Below are 19,358 nucleotides of genomic sequence, written 5' to 3'. Positions count from 1 at the left end.
CAGTTGCAATGAGAGACAGAAGGTGAAAGGAGAGGGGGGGTGACGTGCTACAAATTGCTGCTGCGGTTAGGACCAAGCCTTCGTGGTTCGCTCTCTACCAGGTGAACCACCAGGGCGCCCCCAGGAAGTTGAAGTGTTTATCGTGGTTCATACAAGAAAGGCTAGTCAGGGACGAACAGGTTCAACAATGGGGAATCAGCTCAATTCCAAGAAATGCTGGCGAGTCTTGCATGGAGAAAAGTGAAGAACAATCTGGCAAAGAATAACTGTAAGTCTGGGGTTTGTATAGTGGGTGAGTGTAATCAGGAGCAGCTGTGTGACCAGGTGAATGGAGTTGGCTTGACGAGATGGCAGTGGCTAATGCAGGGAGGTGCAGGAGAACAGGGTGAACAGGTTGTGCTTAATGAGGAATACTGAAATCTTGTCATGAAATGTATATGTTTGGTTATGCAATAAATATGAATAAGCATTATATATAGCTCTATAATCAAATCTCTTATTCTAAAGATCACATAGTACCACACAGAGACATGTATTTTCCATTTGTTCCATATCTATTTCAGTCAGTCATATCAGTCTGACTAGCAGCTCAGGCATTATGTTTACTTGTTAAACAAATTACTCCCTTTGCAAATATCAGTACTTATGGTGTGACTTAATTTACTGCTGTAACCTGTAATGTAGTTTCTCTAAAGTATAAAAACATCCTTTACCTTTTGAAAATATCAATGATTTAAACCTCTATACACTATTATCAGGGATTTTGATAATCATGGTTGTGGCCAGTTTCAGCCACACCCACTGGATTCCACAATACTACTATTGTTATGAAGCTGATAATGTTCAGGTTTTGTTTTAGTAATACGCAGCAGACATGCTGATTTTATGCAGATTGCTGAATGAATGAATAATGAGGGGAGGAGGCAATATCATGGAAATAAACCTGATTCCCCCTTAAATTTCATACACACCTGTCGAGGAAGTCAGAGGTGGTCGATCTTCAATTCTTTCAATATTTCTTAGTGCCATGTGCTGTGTTTACTGTGAAGAACTTCAAAGTCACCTATAACTCCATTAATGGGAAAGACATTTTTACCAATGGCGACTGGGTTACTGGTCAGGTCACTCTGGAGGTGGCCAAAGACTGCCAGATAAACCACCTGTTCATAAAGTTCAAAGGGAAAGCTGAGATGAACTGGACAGAGAGGCAAGGCTATGGTACTGTTGTTTACCACTCCAAGCAGAAGTACTTCAGCCTGAAACATTACTTCATCCGAGATAAAACTCTCACAGGTAGGAGGGATTTCATATTTGAATGGAAGCTGTAATGTATAGAGTTTAAATGTGATTTTATGTGTTAAAGAGTTTGGCATGGGTTGGCTACTTTGCCGAGGATTTTTGAAAGTTTGTTTTTTATCTTTGGTAGACATTTTTCCCCCCTTGTCTCCCTGGGTCGCCCTGTTTTGCCCCTTAGCATCGGTGGATGCTCTGCTCTGCCCCTGTTGTCCCAGTCTCTTTCCCGGTTGCTTTCCCTCCTGTCCACTGGCCCCTGTTCTGTTGGTTGCCCAGTTTCGTAAGTCTTCCATTAATAAACAATTTTGCACTTCATCCCCATTTGTTGGCTGCATTTGGGTCCAGCCTTACTCGCACCGTGACAAGTGCATCGTGCCCCCAACCCCAAACATGTCAGCACATTATCTTCTTTTGCCTTTCCTTTTTCAGACAGCTGTGGTTTTGTCCCAGGACGCCATGTCTACCCATTCAAATTTCAGATCCCTTTACAGTAAGTTATCTTTTTTTTTTTTAATGGTTCCATGATGAATTAGAGCAGACAGGCCCTTATCCTCTCCAGACATGAAAATACGGTACTTGCATATTATCTTCTGAAAAACATCTTAATGGTGTAACCTCTTTGCAGCTGTAGTTTATTTTTGGTAGATTTGATTGAATGATTTTAAAAACCCACAATTATATCATAGACTTCCTGTAGCCTATATTCATTTGATTGATTGCAGTCAATTTCCCATGTTCCTCTGGCCTGCTTCTCTTGTGTATTAGGGATGTGCCCTGCTCCTTCACTGGTTCCAATGGTTAGATTGTGTACTTGCTGGAAGCCAAGGTGAGCAGATCAACATGGTTTACCAGTAAAGATTCGACTAAGATCAACTTTGTGTCCAAAGCGGACCATGTCAGTGTCCCTGGGATAAAGGTATGTGCTTAATTACATCTTCATTCCTGTCATTCCAAAACAGACAAAAAAATCTGCTAGGGTTGGTGATGGCCAGCCCTGGTTTACTACCTGCATGGAGGTGTGTTGAGCAATCTATACTATGAAGTAAGTTCAGCTGGATAACTTTTTGTAATCTCTTAATTTAACTTGACATTGGCCATCCTGATAACCTGTACTAAGAAGCTGGTTATGAACATATGATGCAGGTGGAAAAAAAGTCAATGTCAGACTGTTTGATGCCAGAACAAGAAGTAGTTCATGTCTGATAAGGCCAATATGACTGAAATGTTCATTTCTAATCATGAGAAATATTTAAGTGTGTGTGGATAATTTTTCTAATAAAAGACATCAGTCTTTAGTTTTTATTTCCAGTTACGGTCAGTTTCCTCAATTTACTCTGAGCTGCAGTGATGAAGAGAGTAAAAGTGTTAACACTGTCAGAAAACCTGTCAGGTTTAAAGAATCTTTGTTCAGGTAAAACGAAGCTATAATAGTTATTAATTTATTTAGTGTGAACCTCCTCCTGCATTTGTTAGAGGCTGTTAAGCTTTTAAAACCATACGGGCACATGCAAGGTCTGGAACAGCAAACCGATTGTTTTGTCTGCTGCTCTTTATTTATTTATTTATTTATTTTTTTCCCATTTTCTTTTACCAGGAAGTCCCATTGCGATTTAAAAAAAAAAAAAAAAAAAAAACCTTTGAGAGATCTGGCCAGGATAGTGGCCATGCAAACATACCACATCTTAAAATAAAACATAAAATACCACAATTACGACACGAGAGTTTGAGCTTGATGTATATGTCTCATTAACTACTTTATGATACCCCTAAAGTTGTCAATGGATATAAGTTCATCTTTCTACAAATTATTCCATGTCCAAGGCTGTCCAGATCTGTGGAAACTCATAGTACAATAAATAGCAACCATCTAGGTTGCAAGTAGTCACAGGTTTTCATTTGATCCTCTGAAGTTAACTGGTGTCAGAGTAGGACAGGAGTTTAGCATCAGTTACCAGGGTAACTTACCTGGTAAGAAGTGAACCACCGTCATAGAACTGAACCTAAAGTTATCTTGCTAACCAAAAGAATCGTGCTTTGTAGGTCAGGCCTCAGGACTGAATATTGGCATTCAGCAAACCCAACCTTTAAAAATGCACACAACATGCTCAGTCTTACTGGCAAAATCACTTTGGCCATACAATGAAGTTGAAATGTTTGTTATGTGTACTTGTTAGTGATTATCTAATGGTTATTTTATTCTAACACTAGACCTGTTGAATTGACTCCAGCATGTGCTGGATATATAGAGATTTTAGGCACCAGACTAAAGGCTAAAGTGTTTTCTCTCTGTCAGTATTGCATTAATCAATTTTGTCTTTCAGACACATCAGCACAAAATTATGGAGAAGAAATTTAACCTTTTCACCTCAGGCGCAGTAACCATGACTGCAGACATTGAAAAAACAGTATTCTTTCAAGGTGAGAGTCCTCAGTGATATTGACACTTACCAGTCTCATGTCAAGGATTGTTTTGACATTTCCGGTCTTTTTCTCTCTCAGGAGAAGGATTAAAGGTTGTTGTCCGCATTATCAACAAGTCCTCTCGTGAAATCAAGCCCAAGTACTGTGTGTACAGAAAGCACAGCTTCTTCGCAAATGGGGAAAGAAGACTTGAAACTAAAGATATCTTGAAAGAGGTGGGAACAGCCATCACTCCTTCTGCTTCGAAAAAGGTCACAAGGGTCATCACCATCCCCCATGATATGGAGCCCTCCATCCTCAACTGCAACATCATCAAAGTAGAGTACAGACTCAGGGTAAGCAGCTCTGTGACCAGGAAACTGGCAACACAGGTGTGTGTGCCTGTCTTACGTGACTGTGCACAAAAAATGTCTCCTGAAAAATTATTGACAATTTTAGGTATCTGAGCTCCTAATAGAATTGTGTGTGAAGCATTTAATCTCTGAATTATGTAGCAGCAAAATTGGAAATAAAAACCGAAGGGATATTGGCTCCTGTTATGTTTTATGGAGATGGGTGTTTCCTAACTTTCTGCTTTCTGAAAGGCATGCTTAACAGCACAGTATTGAATGCAGTGCCTGTGTTGTGCCTTTACACACTAAAATCCTTCAGCTGCCGGATCCTTTTGAAGTGTGTTTGGGGTCAGTTGTGCACACAGCATGCAAATAATTGTGACAATAGCAAAACATGTGAATTCATAATTTAATCTTGTAGAGCAAAGACATCACATTTACCAAGAGTTATTAAACCACTTAATTAAAACATAATGTGAACACAAAGCCTAAGACTGACATTAGTGATAAATCTAGGACATGTGATAATTGTTTGGTTAGATGACATCCTCAGTCAATATACAGCATAACCTGATGCTGGAAATATAAATTGGTCAGTCGTCAGGGAAACTGAAAAGATATCAAATCAAGCATTGTGTGTTCGCAGACACATGATGCATGTATAAAATACTGTATGTGTTTTTTTTTTTTTGGAGATATAAGGCAGAACAAATAAAATCCAACAATGTTACATCAGCTGTGTTTTCCACAGGTCTACCTTGATGTCAAATATGCTTTAGACCCAGAGATCAAATTTCCCATAATCATCATGCCAGCCTCTCAGGTTCCTGCTGTGGTACCACCACCTGCTGCTACTACTGCCGCCGCTGCTGCTGCTGCCGCCTCTTCTGACTCTGGATTGGAACCATTCGGGAAGACAAACCCACCAGCAGCACCCCAGCCTTTTGACCCCCCTCCTCCCTATGAAGCTCATGGGCTGTATCCTCCTTTGACAGATTTTGGCAACATTTCAGAGAAATGAATTAAAAGGATAGAAAAGTTACATTTCATCACTATCTTGTTTGAGTTTGTTTCCTAAAATTGTATTTTTCTTTCAAAACTTTCTGATCAGAGTGAAACTGTTTGTTAGACACCAGCATTATCTGCTAATATGGTCTATAGCAACCTATATACATTTTGTTTTTTTCTTTTAATTTGTCACATGTCTATATGTTGCCACCAAAATATGAGTGATGGAATTTAATTTGTGGTGCTCAAAATATTAAATATTTTTGAACAAAACGGCAGCATTGTCTTTCCAGAAATTTCATGGGTGTGTTAAATAATGGACACCACGGACCATTATAGTATTTTTATTTACACAAAAATTCAGAATGAATAAAGTTTACATTGAAGCCTGCGGATCATCCAGAGTAACATTGTTTATGTACAGTTGAGTCATGAAACAAATCACCTAGTGAAACCTTTCTTCTATATTATTTCCATACTGTGAATATTCTTAGCTGTCACAATTGCAAAGTTTAATTCTACTGTAACTTTCTCTGGACTAAAATCCCATTATGTCATACAGTATGTGCAGTAAATGGAAATTTACTTGACGTCATGATCGGAAAATATGTCACATGATGCACTGAGTAAGCCACAGCATGTGACAGTCGCAAACCTAGATTAAAGACAGGTGTTACCCTCCGCCCACTGGGGTGGTTGTCAGGACAGCATACTCATTCTTGACAACAGTGTGTGCATTACTTTGATTGTTACCATCCAGTTGCATCCAAGCTACTGCATTTCATGTCTTTGAGTAACAGCGGTGTGTAGCGATGAATGCTTCTTCCTGTAACCGTGTGTGGCTGTGTGTCTGTTGGAGCAGGAATGCTACAAGAAAAACAGGTTTAGCAAGAGTTGCATGCTTGAGACCACATATAAACAGTGTCGAGCAGCACCATCCAGGGTTTTAGTAGGCTTGGTTTTCTTCTTGGTTTTACAGGAGAATTTTATTTTCCACGGTGTATTTCTCTTTGGAGGATGAAAAACCTCTTAATTGAATACGATGCCATCAACAGCGAGAACACCTTCACAAATGGAGATACCATCAATGGAAGAATCATTGTGGAGGTTTCTAAAGAAACTAAAATCCAATCACTTATTTTTGTGGCAAAAGGAAAAGCTCGGGTTTGCTGGCATGAACATTACGGACAACATCAACATCATGTTTACTGGTCTGATGAGAAATATTATGAAGTCAAACATCATATCTTGAGGGAAGCGAGACAAGATGGTAACGTATTAAATTAATACAATAATTCATGTACGATACAGTGTACCAAATGTAATGACTTTTAGATAAGCCATTATGCCCACACTGTTTAAAACTTATACCAAAACTTATAGTAAGTTATTCTTTTCCAGGCACTGAAGTCATTGGTAAAGGAAGACACGTATTTCCCTTTTCCTTCAAGATTCCTGACAGGTGCCTACTCTTAACTTAATCTTTCTTTTAAATTGATGTCTTATTTGTATTTGGGTCATTTACATTTTCTATTATTATACTTTACAGAAAAATCCCATCATCCTTCAAAGCCTCCATAGGCAAAATTGTTCACAAGTTGAGGGCAGAGCTTAAACAATCAATGAAGCTGACAAAAACAGCCAAAGTCCACTTCACATTTGTCTCCAAAGCAGATATGGATATTCCTGGGCTTATGGTAAGAAATCATTTAACTTTCAAAATACAACCATTTTTTTCATATAATAAATGTTGTCTAAGCAGAGGAGACAATTATCTACCTGCATTAACCTAGTGTGGGGATCTGTTGTTTCAGGAGCCTCAGTATGGCAGCAAGGACAAATCTGTCAAACTTTTTGGCTCAGGAAATGTTTCAATGGATGTTCACACCAAGCGGATGGGATACAAGCAAGGTAATAATCTAGTCTGTAGAGGCAATACTTCACCTGGAGGATTTTGATTCACTGTCTTTCCTTGTTCAGTTACTGGACAGATCTGTCTCACTTATTTTGAAGAGCAGGTATATTAAGTTTGGCTGAGTGAACAGTGTTTACTATTACTACTACATACATGTTCCATCAAAGACACTAATGGGCGTGTGTAGGACACAAATGCAGCACACAGTACAACAAAAGCAGTTTGTAGACACCTTTTATTTACCAAGGCAGAAACTGGAGCAGGCAGGTTAATCGAGAAAAAAAACAAAAAAAACGTAGAAATCTTCCTGGTACAACAGGAACAGCTGTGTGACCAAGTGAATGGAGTTGGCTTGACGAGATGGCAGTGGCTAATGCAGGGAGGTTCGGGAGAACAGGGTGAAAGGAAAATTACTGAATGGGAGCTGGATAAAAGGGAATGCTGAAGTGATGCAGGTGACCTGAGATGCAGAACTGTGACACATCAATTGCAAGCTCTTCTTTAGTAACACTTCTTCTCCCTTACACGTCACTGCTATCTAACCTACATAAGGACAGGAAACCTGTGTAACTAATCCACTGAGGGCCATGTGGAAATGCTTCTGCTCTACCAGAGACCACTCTCTGGACTGCGTCATGAGAATGATTTGATGCTCATAGAAGAGAACCTTGTTCTTTGTTAGTGCAGAAGCTTCATACTTCAAGAAAGATGCAAATTTTTCCTGTGGTCTTTCCTCATCTCCATCTTAACACTGCTGATTAATGAATGAGCTGTATGTAAGTCATGATAAGAAGATGACATTGTAACAACCGTTGTCCCTCCAGCTGCTGAAATCTTTCTCTTTAGTTCCTGTCATAGAGGCCCTGAGTACTTAAGGCAAATAGAGGCAACCAGCAGGACGTGTCAGAAATCTGTTCAGAGATGCCAGACCTGGTCAAACCTGTTTGAAACTGATAGTGATTGAAGTCATGATGTGAATGATTAGTAGCACCCTGAGTGGGTGCATTCATCTGCCCAGCCTGCCAACAAATTATCAGTGTACACTGGACTTGCTGGGAACTTGAAGGCACAGCTAATGTTGATTAAGCTGGACCTTAAAGGAACTCACGCCACACTGTGTGTAACAGCAGTGAGGGATTGTGCCTGTATTGACTATCACAAGTCACATTTTAGGTTTACGGGATCACTGGTAAAGCTCCCCTGTTAAATGAAAAAACCTAATACAGAATAGTAACAACTATCAAGACGTGATTCTATGATTCAGAAAATGACTAACTTTCCTTTCTTCATATTACAGGTGAGGTATTTCAAGTCATAGTTGAAATCAGCAATCGCTCAAGCCGTACAGTGAAGCCCAAGTTCATGCTGTATGAGAAAAGGAGTTTCTTTGCCCAGGGTCGCAGGAGAGTTTGCACAAACGAGATCCTTAAGGAGAAGATTGAGGCTGTTGCATCCTCTAGCAAAGAGACTGTGACCAAGGTGATCTCCATCCCCAGAGAACTAGCTCCCTCCATCTTGAACTGCTCCATCATCAAGCTGGAGTACAGGCTGAAGGTAAACTGCATTATGGTCATTAGACTGTGGGAGGTAATCCTGCAGTTCCTCATTCTGGGCCACTCTGTTCATGCTTATCATTTTGTATGTCTTCCTGTTCAGTCTTCCTCCTTTTTCAGTTAGCAATGATATAAAACTAAAAAACGGATATAAACAAATCCCTTTTAGGGATATCCTTAGTACTTTTGCTATACCATAATAATGGTAACATATTGAAAAGGGCAAAGTAAAGATTTTCCTTTTTGTGAGTTCATACAATGACTGGGCTAATAGTCAAAGAAATTAAAATAACTTATAAAAATGCAGATCATACATCAACAGAATCACCAAAGGAAACCCTAATAAGGTCTAGCTTCGGCCTGTAGCCCCTCATGGAACACCCACTACATAGAATGGCCCCTTATCCAAAGAGGCTGTGTTGGCCGCTGGGTCAGGGTCAGGGTGTTCCATGAGGTGGGTGTGGCTAAAGGTGCTACAGGCAGCAGCCAGACTCTTCTCGAGGAAACTGCAAGCAGTAATAAACTCAACAAGCTCATGAAAAAGGAATGCTACAGTAAACCAGAGGGGGGAAGATTTTTTAAAAAATAAATAAAAACTTTAACACCATTCTTTTTCACAGATCCAGCTGGATATCAAATGTGCTATTGACCCTCAGATCAAACTCCCTATAGTTGTCCTGCCTGAGGTTCCTGTTTTGAAACAACTACCTGCTCCTGCTGGCTTTGCATTTGAAGCATTTGGGAACCCAAACCAACCGACCTGGAGCACCATGCCACAGCAAGCAGGAGCCCAACCTGTGGATCTCCCACCTCCCTATGGAGCACATGCACTGTATCCCTCCTTTACTGATTCTGAAAAAAATAACACTGCATGGTAAATACCTGCCTTAAGAGTATGTCCCCAAATTAGCATTGTACACCTGGCACTACATCACAGCTTCATCCTGCAAGGCTGAGCTTAACTACTTAGAATTCAAACCTTTGTATTAGTATTGTATTTTTTAAATGTCAATGAAAAATAGTACATAAAGTATATTGTAGTTATAGTAGTTGGATACTGTATGCACTCCTTATGGAGCACAAAGTGTTGAGAGATAATTAGAAAAATGAATTGCAAATGATAAATTGTGTAAAATATATAAATGAATCAAATTGTAAAATAAAAAAATAAATACTGTAATACTATAACATTTTCCGAGAAAAGTCCAGTTCATGCTCATCATGTAGGTGTCCAACAAAACCATTAGAACCATATAATATTCAAATATTCAGTTCAAGCACAGAGAAATAAAAGCGACTGGGAGAAAAAAAAAGGGTTGCGGGTTGGTGGGCAGAGGGGGGAAAGAAAGTGGGGTGTGAGGTTAAAGAAAGGGAAGAGAGGAGAGAGAGATTTTACTAGGCCAGCTGCTGGAGCTGGTCCCGATCTTTAGTTGTCAAGGCAACAGTTGCAGCGTAACAGCTGTATCCACAGAGGATGGTGCTTGGTCCATTCCTCAGCTCAAGCCCTCTTCTCCTCCCTCTTTATCCTTTTTGGAGTTTAAAAAAAAAAAAAAGCACAGATGTCATTATAAAAGTCTACAGTTCACTGGCATCAGGTGACCTCTTAAAATCAAGGACAGCTATGACTTGTTTGATCCAGAAGAGGCTTCTTCACCTCACAACTCATGAAGCACAACATTGGAAATACAGGGATTCTCATGCTCCTTCCTCGAAGGGTGATGAAACGTCTTAAAGATTAAACAAGTCCAGCTGCCTTTGACTTCTGACGAAGACGATGTATTATGAAGCCTTCATAGTGTCTGTAACTGTCTATTCTATGCAACTGAACATCGGACAACTTACTTATTAGATCTGGTCTTATCTAGTCTTGTACCCTTTTAATGTGGTTTCATTAATTCAAATTTCCACATGAACAATTTACAAGGTCAAAATTTAAGCACATAAAATCCAGACTGCTCCTGTGACTCTCAGAGGCAGGTTGAAACAGATGGGATAATGTTTCTGGGGTCGTCTGGTATCCTTTGCTGAAGATGGTTGACTACACAGAGTGGACGCAGGCCTGCTTCCAGAACAGTGTTGGAGGTGGTCATTAATGACTTCTCTTGATATGGCTTCAATGAATTCAGGCAAAATCCTTCCAGTTGTGTCCAATAACATTACCCGAGAGCCAAACTGATGGAGCCTTCCAAATTTCTCTGGATGTTGTTCTCAGTGACACCAATGCTCAGTGAGATGCTCCAAGGACATGGGGCTCTTCACGGTGACGTCCTGGCTAAGGAAACTTCACGATATGCTTCATGCTGTGGTCTAAGAATTATGTCAGATGCTCAGAGGACAAGGGGCTCTTTATTGTAATGTCCATAACCTTGATGGATGTTTTTGTAGGATGTTCTTAGCAAATGTCTCTGAGATGAACTTGAGCACATGTCAGTCAGCTGCTCCTTCACATCCTGACTGTAAACACCCTTGCTTACTTCATTTCATTGCATAGGGAATAGAACACACTGAAGGGAAACAGTAATAATGCAAAACATTTGTCATATATGTATTCAACACATTATTCTCCAACATGAACGACAATAGAGGTCGCTTGTTTCTAATCCTTGGATATTACCCATAGAAGCGCACTGGAGGCAGGCAAACCAGACCATGGTAACAGTAAGTGTCACAGTGCGGGTAAGGCTGGACCCAAATGGAGCCAACACATGGGAATGAAGTGCAAAAAATCTTTATTAACAGGAGAACTTACAAAACTGATGAACCACAGGGGATCACAAGGACTTAACGGGTAACTCACAGGAAACATAACAGCCAACATGAACAGACCAAGGACAAACCAGACATGAACAGACAAACCGACACAGACAAAGGGGAGCACAGAGACTATATAGACACAACGGAGGTAAGGGTGATTGAACACAAGTGAAACACATTAGGGCGGGGCAGACAATCACCAAACAGAAACAGGACCAAGACAGGAAGTAAAAACATTGAGACACACAAGGAAACCAACTACAATATAAAACAGGAAGCGACAAAATCCAAAACAAAATCAAACATAAAATGTCTGCCATGGCATACCATGACAGATAAGCACATGGTTAAGGTTGTGGAATGGTCATGGATAAAAGAGACAAAGTTTCACAAGAGAAAGGACAGTGGTCTCCTGTGTGTTAAAGTTCACCCCTCCCCTCCTCATCCCCTAACTTTCTCCTTTGCTCCCATCATCATTACTACAACCACTAGAGGTCACTTCACAATGAAATGTAACTATGGGTCATAATAAGCTGCTTGTGCAGACAAATTATGGGATTTTTTTTGACTCTCGTGAATTCAAAAGTTAAAATATCCACAGACGTAACAACAAACCTCCAAAAGGCAAGATAAGATAGCTTGACATTAAGCCCACATAGAATCGACTGAAATTTTCAATTTAAATTAACTCAGATAACTCTAATCCCATCTCACACATGAAAAAAACTATATGTGTCACATGTGCTTGTATCCATTTGAATGAAAACTACAGTAATGTGTTTGTAATGATTGTAATGAAGTGTGCTATATGACAAAACTGTCTTCTTATGTATCTAATTTGTCATTATGTAATCTCTATTTTGGCACTAATAATGTATTTGAGTAAATCTGAGAAGGCTGGTCAAAAAGGTTGTGGAATGGGTACTGACCCGGAGTCTGTTAAGCACTAGGCCACCCTTAAAGAAAAATGTAATTCATTGGACTTTCATCTTTTCTTGAAGTTGCCACTCCTGAAGTAAAACTAGCTGATGTGATTCTTTAATGCATTCTCTATAGTGCAGGACAGCAGTACTGGAAGGAAACTTGCTCTGAATGCTTCTGTATGTGTCTTTAATGTTTACTCATCAAGGATGCTCGATGCTTGCCTGAATCATCAATACTGTATTCCTGCCACTTGAAAGTTCTATATCATTCTCCTAATTTACTTTAAAGGAACGTCTTGTAAGTTTTGCTATTGCTACATAGCCAGCGTTAGCATTAAGCATTAGCATTAACAGCTGTTTACTCACCTGTCTAGAACAAATGTTGTGAGTTTAGCATCAAACTTCATTCCTTTACTCACCAAGAGCTGTCTTAAGGGGTTGAAAGCAACAATAATGTTAACTCTTGTCTGTATTACATCTTTTCTTTTACTTAAGTTAGCAAGCTGACCAGCTAACCCCCCGAGAATCACGTCACTTTCCGATAGTGACTCACTGCGGCCTCCAATATCCACTGAAGGCACAGCGCTGCTCAGAGGATGTATTATAACCTCTGGTATTATCAAGACAATGATGGCTGAGGCTCTTGTTGACAGTCACCACCATATGCTCTGGCAGTAGTGAAAACTTACAAAAGCCTCTTTAACTGTACAGTATCTGAGTCAGAAGAAATCTCATGTTTCTACTCTGTTTTATAATGCATGTTGTGTAACCGACATATAATACTGTCTGTGGACAAAGATAGAAGGAATGCTATGATTTTGTAAATATAATGTCATTGATATGTTGATTATGCAGTGCTGTAGGCTACTGTGGTTTTGACAGTTTTCAATTGTCTTCACTGAGGAATACCAATTAATTTTCACACATATAGGCCAGTCAGTGCACATTGTCAATCTCAATTTATTTAGCCTAGTTAAGCCTACAAGGCTGCTGGCTAGAGTTACCTGTGTGAAAGTGACACCTGCAGCTCTTAATCACGTGATCATGTGTGACACAGATACAGGTTCTGCTACAGTGCATAGGCAAGCCTTGCCAGCATCCTTGTTCATCAACTTAAGGTCCCACTGTGGATCCATTAAAAATGGCTTCCAGTTAATTTTTTGCACTAAAGGCGGCTGTCACTCCACAAGCTTTGGGAAGGTTATTTGATGTAAATCTTATCATGACTGTAAAGCATCTCTCGGTGGAGTACAACAAGGTCAATGAACGAGGCACCTTCTCACCTGGGGATATTATCACTGGGAGAGTGATAGCGGTGACCAACAAGGAAACCAAAGTGCAGTGTTTTCTGGTCAGAGCCAAAGGAAAAGCCGAGGTGACATGGCATGAACAAGAAGGACTAACCACAGTGGTTCACAGCGACAAGAAGGAATACTTTTATTTTGAACATATTATTCTTCAGGATAAAAACAAAGGAGATGGTTAGTATGGTCTCTCTCTCTTGTGCCAAAAAATGGCTCAAAGCTTCTGATATGATGACAAATGTACTAACACAAAAGTTTCTTTTTCAAAGGTTCAGAAATCATCGGCCCTGGGAGAAATGTGTATCCATTCACCTTTAAGATTCCCAATATGTGCGTGTGCTAATAACCTCACCCTATATAGGAAATTTATATTGAACATAAACACCTCCTTACCAGCTGCTGAACTGAAATAATTTCTCTTATTTATTTGGATCATTTCCTTACAGAGTTATGCCCTCATCTTATGAGGGGAAATGGGGCAAGATTACATACAGTTTGCGAGCACAGTTGACTCAGTCAATCTGGCTTGTCCACAAAACCAAGACTGAGTTCCCTTTCCTGACCAAGGCTGAGTTCCCCTTTGCCTCCAAATCAGAAATGATAATAATTGGACTTAAGGTACGGAAGTGATCTTCTGTTAAACTTGAATGAGTTTTTTCTTTTACTTTCTGTTTTCCACTTGTGTCCAGTTAAATTTGTAATGGCACTTTAATGACGAGCTATAAAATACTGTAATAGAATACTGTAATAATCAACTATCCACCTGATGCCAGTTCAAACTGGTGTACAGAGACTTGGCTTACTGACAGATTATATCTTTAGGAGCAACAATGTGCGACCAGGATTTCATTTTTTGGCTCTGGAAAAGTGACTATGAATGTTACCTCAGAAAGAATGGGAGTGAAGCAAGGTAAACAGCTTTCAAAAAGAATGAACTGATATCTGTGAAGTGGCCTTATCTGAAACGTGAATGTTATTTTCCTCCTAAAAACAGGTGAGGCAATAGGAGTCTCTGTAGAAGTTCTCAATGACTCGACGCGCACATTAACACCCAGATTCTACCTGTGTGAGAAGCAGACCTTTGTTGCTCAGTCAAAGAGGACAGTGCACTCAAATGACATCCTGTTTGGAACGGGAGACTCTGTTCCAGCTGGGACCAGTCAAACGATAACCAAAGTGATGAGTATCCCTCCACAGACCCCCCCTACCTTCTTCAACTGCTGCATGATGAAGCTGGAGTACAGACTCAAGGTACTAATGCTGTGATCACATATACAGTATAATGGGATTATTATCACAGTTTTGTCCACACCCGACTCCATTATTTAATCATATCTTGATTAAATACTGTGTGAGACAATGCAAATGGTAGCACCCCCTGATTTTAGTGTTCTACCAATGAGTATTGATGCCAAAAGAGAAAATCCTTTTTCTAAGATGTCATTGATGCCATGAAAAATACACTTGGCTTGGGGATAGAGTGTGTTACAAAACATTTCTGTGGAAGACTTTTTGTGACAATAGCACCACACACTGGCTGTATGACGCAGTGAGACAGAGGGAGACAGAGAGGGAGGAGGAGAGTCGTTATGGCTTGTCCACACACTTTATGTGGAGACATTTAGTGAAAAGTGTCATATTACTATAACTGCCACCAGCTCAAAATCAATGCTTTCAGTAAACACTGGTGTAGTGACTGAGGGACAGAAATCAAAAGTAATTAAACTTTTGATTTCAATGAGATTTTCTTTCATTTAAAAATGAAGTATTTGTATGATTTTTTACTGAATTATTATGGAATTTATATAAAGTTAAGTATATTTGCATATTTCCCCTGTATTTGGCATGCATAAGCTAAAAACAGTATTAAAAGCTTTGTTTTTTTGTTTACAGGTCACCCTTGATGTCCCGCTGGCAAGAGACTCAGAGATCAAACTTCCTCTCGTCATTCTGTTGGGCTCACCAAAACCACATCAGCAAAAACCAAAGAGATCCATCTGGTTTAGAAAGCTCCCTGGATAAAAGGATGCATTAGACCAAGAGACAGCGATGCACATGCTGTATGACAGCACTCAAAATAACAACTCAGAGTAAATCCGTCCGTTCAGTGTAGCTGCATTTAACTAAGCAGATGTTTTCTTGGGGAAGTTCAAACTGACTGAAGCTCTTGAGAATTTGCTCACTGTTTGTTCTCGTGTCCACTAGATGGAGATGTATGTCACTTAGTTGCCTGTCAGGTTCATTTGAAAGGACTTAAATCCAAGTACTCAGATTCTTTACTTAAGTAAAAGTACTAATACTACAATGTAAAACTACTCCATTACAAGTAAAAGTCCTGCCTTTAAAATCAAAGTACAGGGTAATTAAAGTATCACAAGTAGAGGTACAAATTCCTGAAAATATTGTTATTGACATACTGTTATTGACATATCATCATATATATTACATCATTAGATTGTTAATACTTATGCATCAATGCATACATTTTACTGTTGCATCTTGAGGGGGAGCTTGTTTTAAGTTCTTTATATACAGTTAGGTAGTTTAGTCCTCCAAAGACTCATGAGATGATTAATGATGTGGGAAAGAAGAAAAAAACAAAGTTCTGCAACACAAATCTGTTTTAATTTTCTGGAATATTCTCTAATCTTTGCTTCTTTAGTAAGATATTGGAAAATTTTAGACCCTTGAGCCTAAGGCTCTTATTTAAACGAAACCATGTGAGAAGTTTCATGGGGAAATGTCTCTTTTGTGGAACTGCTTACAACTTTCTGTCATCTAAACGTGACAAGAGGCCCCATCTCAACGTTGCTTTTGTGTGTTTTTCTGGAAAAGGTTCACAATCCAAAAAGCTAGTTAGTCTTTGACCATGAATTCTCTTTTATAAGTTTACAATATGTTTTATGTTTGTATGTAAAATCTTTATCTGAAACTTAGTAACTACACCTGACAAATGTAGTGGAGTAAAAGCACAATATTTCCTTGTGAACTGTTGTGAACAAACTAGCATAAACTGGGAAACTGGTTATTTGAGTAAATTTACTCTCCATAAAAAGCTGTATAAAATGAATATAAGATAAACTTGTTAAGGTGAGGGAAGGTTGCTTCTCTATGAGACAATAGTTGATGTGAACAGGTATGAACAGTTAACATTTGAGAAGTCATTCATTGTCTCCTCACAATCATGACTGTCGAGAATGAACATTCACACACTACAGCCGAGAGACAAACAATGAATCAGCGAGAGCTGAGAATTAAGCGTTACGGAAACGTCCTTGTCCATGGACTCATTTTGCAACAGAGAAAAGTATTGAACAAAGGCACATTCATGGTTCGAACAGTACATGTGTTGCCCAACCAGCGGTTCCTAAGTGAAACCAGGCCCATGTTCTTGACAGACTCAGAGATCTTTCCCTGCCCAGGAGGGGAAACATGTTGAGAGCTGAGCATTTTATGGTCAGGATCCATCCTGGAAACATTAGATTTGGCTATTGTGACACCACATACAGCACACCCACCTATCCAGAGAGAGAGAGAGAGAGAGAGAAAGAGAGAGAGAGAGAGAGAGAGAACAGTGTTTGGTTCTGACTCAGCACAAACAGATCCTGATGATTTCATGTTCATCCCACAAAACAGAGAAGAAAACCAGCAATGTTCTACTCTCACCATTAATAATACAAAAGCACAAGAGTGACCAACAAAGGCTTCAGATTCCACTGGCCTGCTGTACAAGGCCCCTGCACTGATATTCTGGGAATTGAAAATTAAAGTCATATTTCAGCTCACAATTGACTTGTCATCATGTATCATTTAAGTCTATTAGAGAATGTATCAATATTTAAGTGGAAACATCAAATGTAATTGAAATAACATGTCAAAAATGACTTGAACAGCTTTTAATATATAAATTACTGTAAGTAACTGCAATAACTTTGGCAGTATGATCACTGTTTGGGTAAAAGAGGACTGACAGCTCCTGACACAACTCAGAAAATGTTGGACACATGGAAAATACTTGTCTGAATGTTATGTGATTGAACAGAACGGAAAATAAATTTGCAGTGTGGTTTTATGTAGCGCAGTACCCAGTACAGATTTAGCTAATCCATGCCTCTACATCTGCATGAAGATATCTGCAAAGCAGCAGTGTGTCTCATGTCTTTAATAGAACAGAATAGAAATGTTGAGTGTGGTTTGGTATGATGCAGAACACGGTGTGACAGATTCCTTTAATCCCTGAATCCTACACCTGCATGAAGACGTCTCCAGAGCAGCAGTTTGGTTCATTCTTGGCTGCTGTCATGGCCTTGGCTGTGCCGTAGCAGAGCCTGCCTGGTAACCAGTCTGGCTCCGTGTACAGTGTGCAGGCTGTCAGCCAGCCAGCTCCCTACACACACACACACACCACAGCCTTGCCTGGTTTTGGAGTAGGGAGGTGTGGCCTCTGGCACCCCCCACCTCCATAGCCAGAGCCAGTACCATGACAACCATGCGGGCCTGCTGGCGACTCCCTGTCTTCATCGGCCACGGTTGCCATGGTAACTCCCCACGGGGCTCCCGCAGATCAGCGGGATGGGCGTCCAGTTGACTAACCCTCTCCCAGCTGGGGAACGGCTGAGGGAGAGTGAGGGAGTGGAGTGAAGGGGAAGGGAGGGTGCGTGTGTGTGTGTGTGTGTGTGTGTCTGTGTGTGTGTGTGAATGTGTAGGATGGCACAGCAGAGCCTGAGGAGAGAGAGAGAGGGAGAGAGGGAGAGAGGGAGATAGACAGACAGTATGCTAAAAGAGAGGGAGAGAGAGGAAGGCGAGAGACCTCAGAAGGAGACACAGGAGACGGCTAGTCTGACCTGCTGAAGCCGCCTATCTCTGCCCACATACAGACTTTAGCTTGCCAGTCTGAAAGCAGAGTGGACAGAAAAGCTTTGATGGGAACAGTATGTTTCACAATAGTCACAAATATTTCTTCATTCAAATTGTCCTCCTCTCTTGGGATAGCAGGATCAGCACACCCTCAAATAAACATCCTCACCCTTTGAGCTTACTCTAACCCATCAGTCACAAAGATTCTTCTACCAAAAAGTGTGTTTCTGTCATCTTCCTTCCATTTTCCAATCATGTCAGTGACAAGTACCACTTTTTAGGTTTGGACTCTGTGTAATAGGGCCACAGATGGCTCTGTGTCTGTAGTGCGGTTGGAGAAAGAAATGGCATCACTGGGTCCGTTGGCTGGAGAGTACTGAGGGGCTTTTTCTACTCTCTAATTGCTCCAAGCTGTGTCCCTTTGAAGGCCCAGAAACACAGATTTTCATGTGTGTGGAGGAAAAGGAGAAACCAAAGCTGAACCTACTTTAAACCAGTGTAAATTCAGTTAATGCGTTAACGTTGTTTTTCCTGTTAAATATTAACCATGTTGATGTTGTTTTAATACCACATAAAAAGAAAGAGGTGATTCGGTTAAGTTCATCATAATGAAGTTTTTATTTTGGAAAAGGAGAGAGATAAACTTCCCATAGTAAACATTTTCTGATCTATTGTAAGTGCAGAAAAGTTTGATTTCTTCTTTTTCATATAAAATCCTTAACATATTTTAAACGTATAAAAAAGTGACACAAGGCAGTTCCGTCAGTGTTACAGAAGGCAAGTTGCCAAAACATTCTATACTTATTCAAATAATCTACAGTTTCTCAGTTTATTTTCTCTAATGTACGTGCAGTAATACTTCTATCCTAAAACTAGCTCTACATAAAGTGTGTGACTATATTGTGCACTTGTAGTGGTAACCTTTGGAATTACAAATTGTTTTACTGTAAAAATCCCTTGACACAAGTTGTTTGATTACACAAAGGATATAAAAACAA

The 19,358-nt window shown here is 39.9% G+C and overlaps 3 protein-coding genes across 3 annotated transcripts; all 3 read left to right on the top strand.

Annotated features, from left to right (window-relative positions):
- Positions 1-213: 213 nt before the first annotated feature.
- Positions 214-5,378, top strand: LOC130169239 (arrestin domain-containing protein 3-like). The gene is made up of 9 exons (XM_056375794.1): positions 214-268; positions 1,024-1,293; positions 1,427-1,573; positions 1,723-1,783; positions 2,059-2,090; positions 2,181-2,209; positions 3,615-3,711; positions 3,793-4,049; positions 4,798-5,378. The coding sequence occupies exons 1-9, from the start codon at positions 214-216 to the stop codon at positions 5,065-5,067; spliced, it is 1,218 nt and encodes a 405-aa protein (XP_056231769.1). The 3' UTR covers positions 5,068-5,378.
- A 540-nt stretch (positions 5,379-5,918) lies between these two features.
- On the top strand, positions 5,919-9,710 carry LOC130169732 (arrestin domain-containing protein 3-like). Its single transcript, XM_056376682.1, has 6 exons — positions 5,919-6,324; positions 6,456-6,516; positions 6,604-6,751; positions 6,869-6,965; positions 8,267-8,523; positions 9,143-9,710. Exons 1-6 carry the CDS (start codon positions 6,072-6,074, stop codon positions 9,398-9,400), a joined length of 1,074 nt encoding a protein of 357 aa, XP_056232657.1. The 5' UTR covers positions 5,919-6,071; the 3' UTR covers positions 9,401-9,710.
- Positions 9,711-13,307: 3,597 nt separating this feature from the next.
- Positions 13,308-17,558, top strand: LOC130169853 (arrestin domain-containing protein 3-like). The gene is made up of 6 exons (XM_056376885.1): positions 13,308-13,680; positions 13,773-13,833; positions 13,950-14,121; positions 14,326-14,413; positions 14,498-14,754; positions 15,397-17,558. The coding sequence occupies exons 1-6, from the start codon at positions 13,422-13,424 to the stop codon at positions 15,523-15,525; spliced, it is 966 nt and encodes a 321-aa protein (XP_056232860.1). The 5' UTR covers positions 13,308-13,421; the 3' UTR covers positions 15,526-17,558.
- Positions 17,559-19,358: the final 1,800 nt, after the last annotated feature.

The sequence above is a fragment of the Seriola aureovittata genome, chromosome 5 (assembly GCF_021018895.1).
Source record: "Seriola aureovittata isolate HTS-2021-v1 ecotype China chromosome 5, ASM2101889v1, whole genome shotgun sequence".
NCBI lineage: Eukaryota > Metazoa > Chordata > Actinopteri > Carangiformes > Carangidae > Seriola > Seriola aureovittata.
The sequence above is the reverse complement of the archived record's forward strand: the minus strand, read 5'-3'. Positions and strand labels throughout refer to the sequence as shown.

Coding starts and splice junctions, on each gene's coding strand:
- LOC130169732 (XM_056376682.1), top strand. CDS start 6,072: ATGAAAAACCTCTTAATTGAATACGATGCCATCAACAGCGAGAACACC. Junction 6,752..6,868: donor TGGATATTCCTGGGCTTATG/GTAAGAAATCAT, acceptor CTGTTGTTTCAG/GAGCCTCAGTATGGCAGCAA. Junction 6,966..8,266: donor GCGGATGGGATACAAGCAAG/GTAATAATCTAG, acceptor TTCATATTACAG/GTGAGGTATTTCAAGTCATA.
- LOC130169239 (XM_056375794.1), top strand. CDS start 214: ATGCTGGCGAGTCTTGCATGGAGAAAAGTGAAGAACAATCTGGCAAAG. Junction 1,294..1,426: donor CCGAGATAAAACTCTCACAG/GTAGGAGGGATT, acceptor TATCTTTGGTAG/ACATTTTTCCCCCCTTGTCT. Junction 1,574..1,722: donor TCTGTTGGTTGCCCAGTTTC/GTAAGTCTTCCA, acceptor TTCCTTTTTCAG/ACAGCTGTGGTTTTGTCCCA.
- LOC130169853 (XM_056376885.1), top strand. CDS start 13,422: ATGACTGTAAAGCATCTCTCGGTGGAGTACAACAAGGTCAATGAACGA. Junction 13,681..13,772: donor GGATAAAAACAAAGGAGATG/GTTAGTATGGTC, acceptor TCTTTTTCAAAG/GTTCAGAAATCATCGGCCCT. Junction 14,122..14,325: donor TGATAATAATTGGACTTAAG/GTACGGAAGTGA, acceptor TTATATCTTTAG/GAGCAACAATGTGCGACCAG.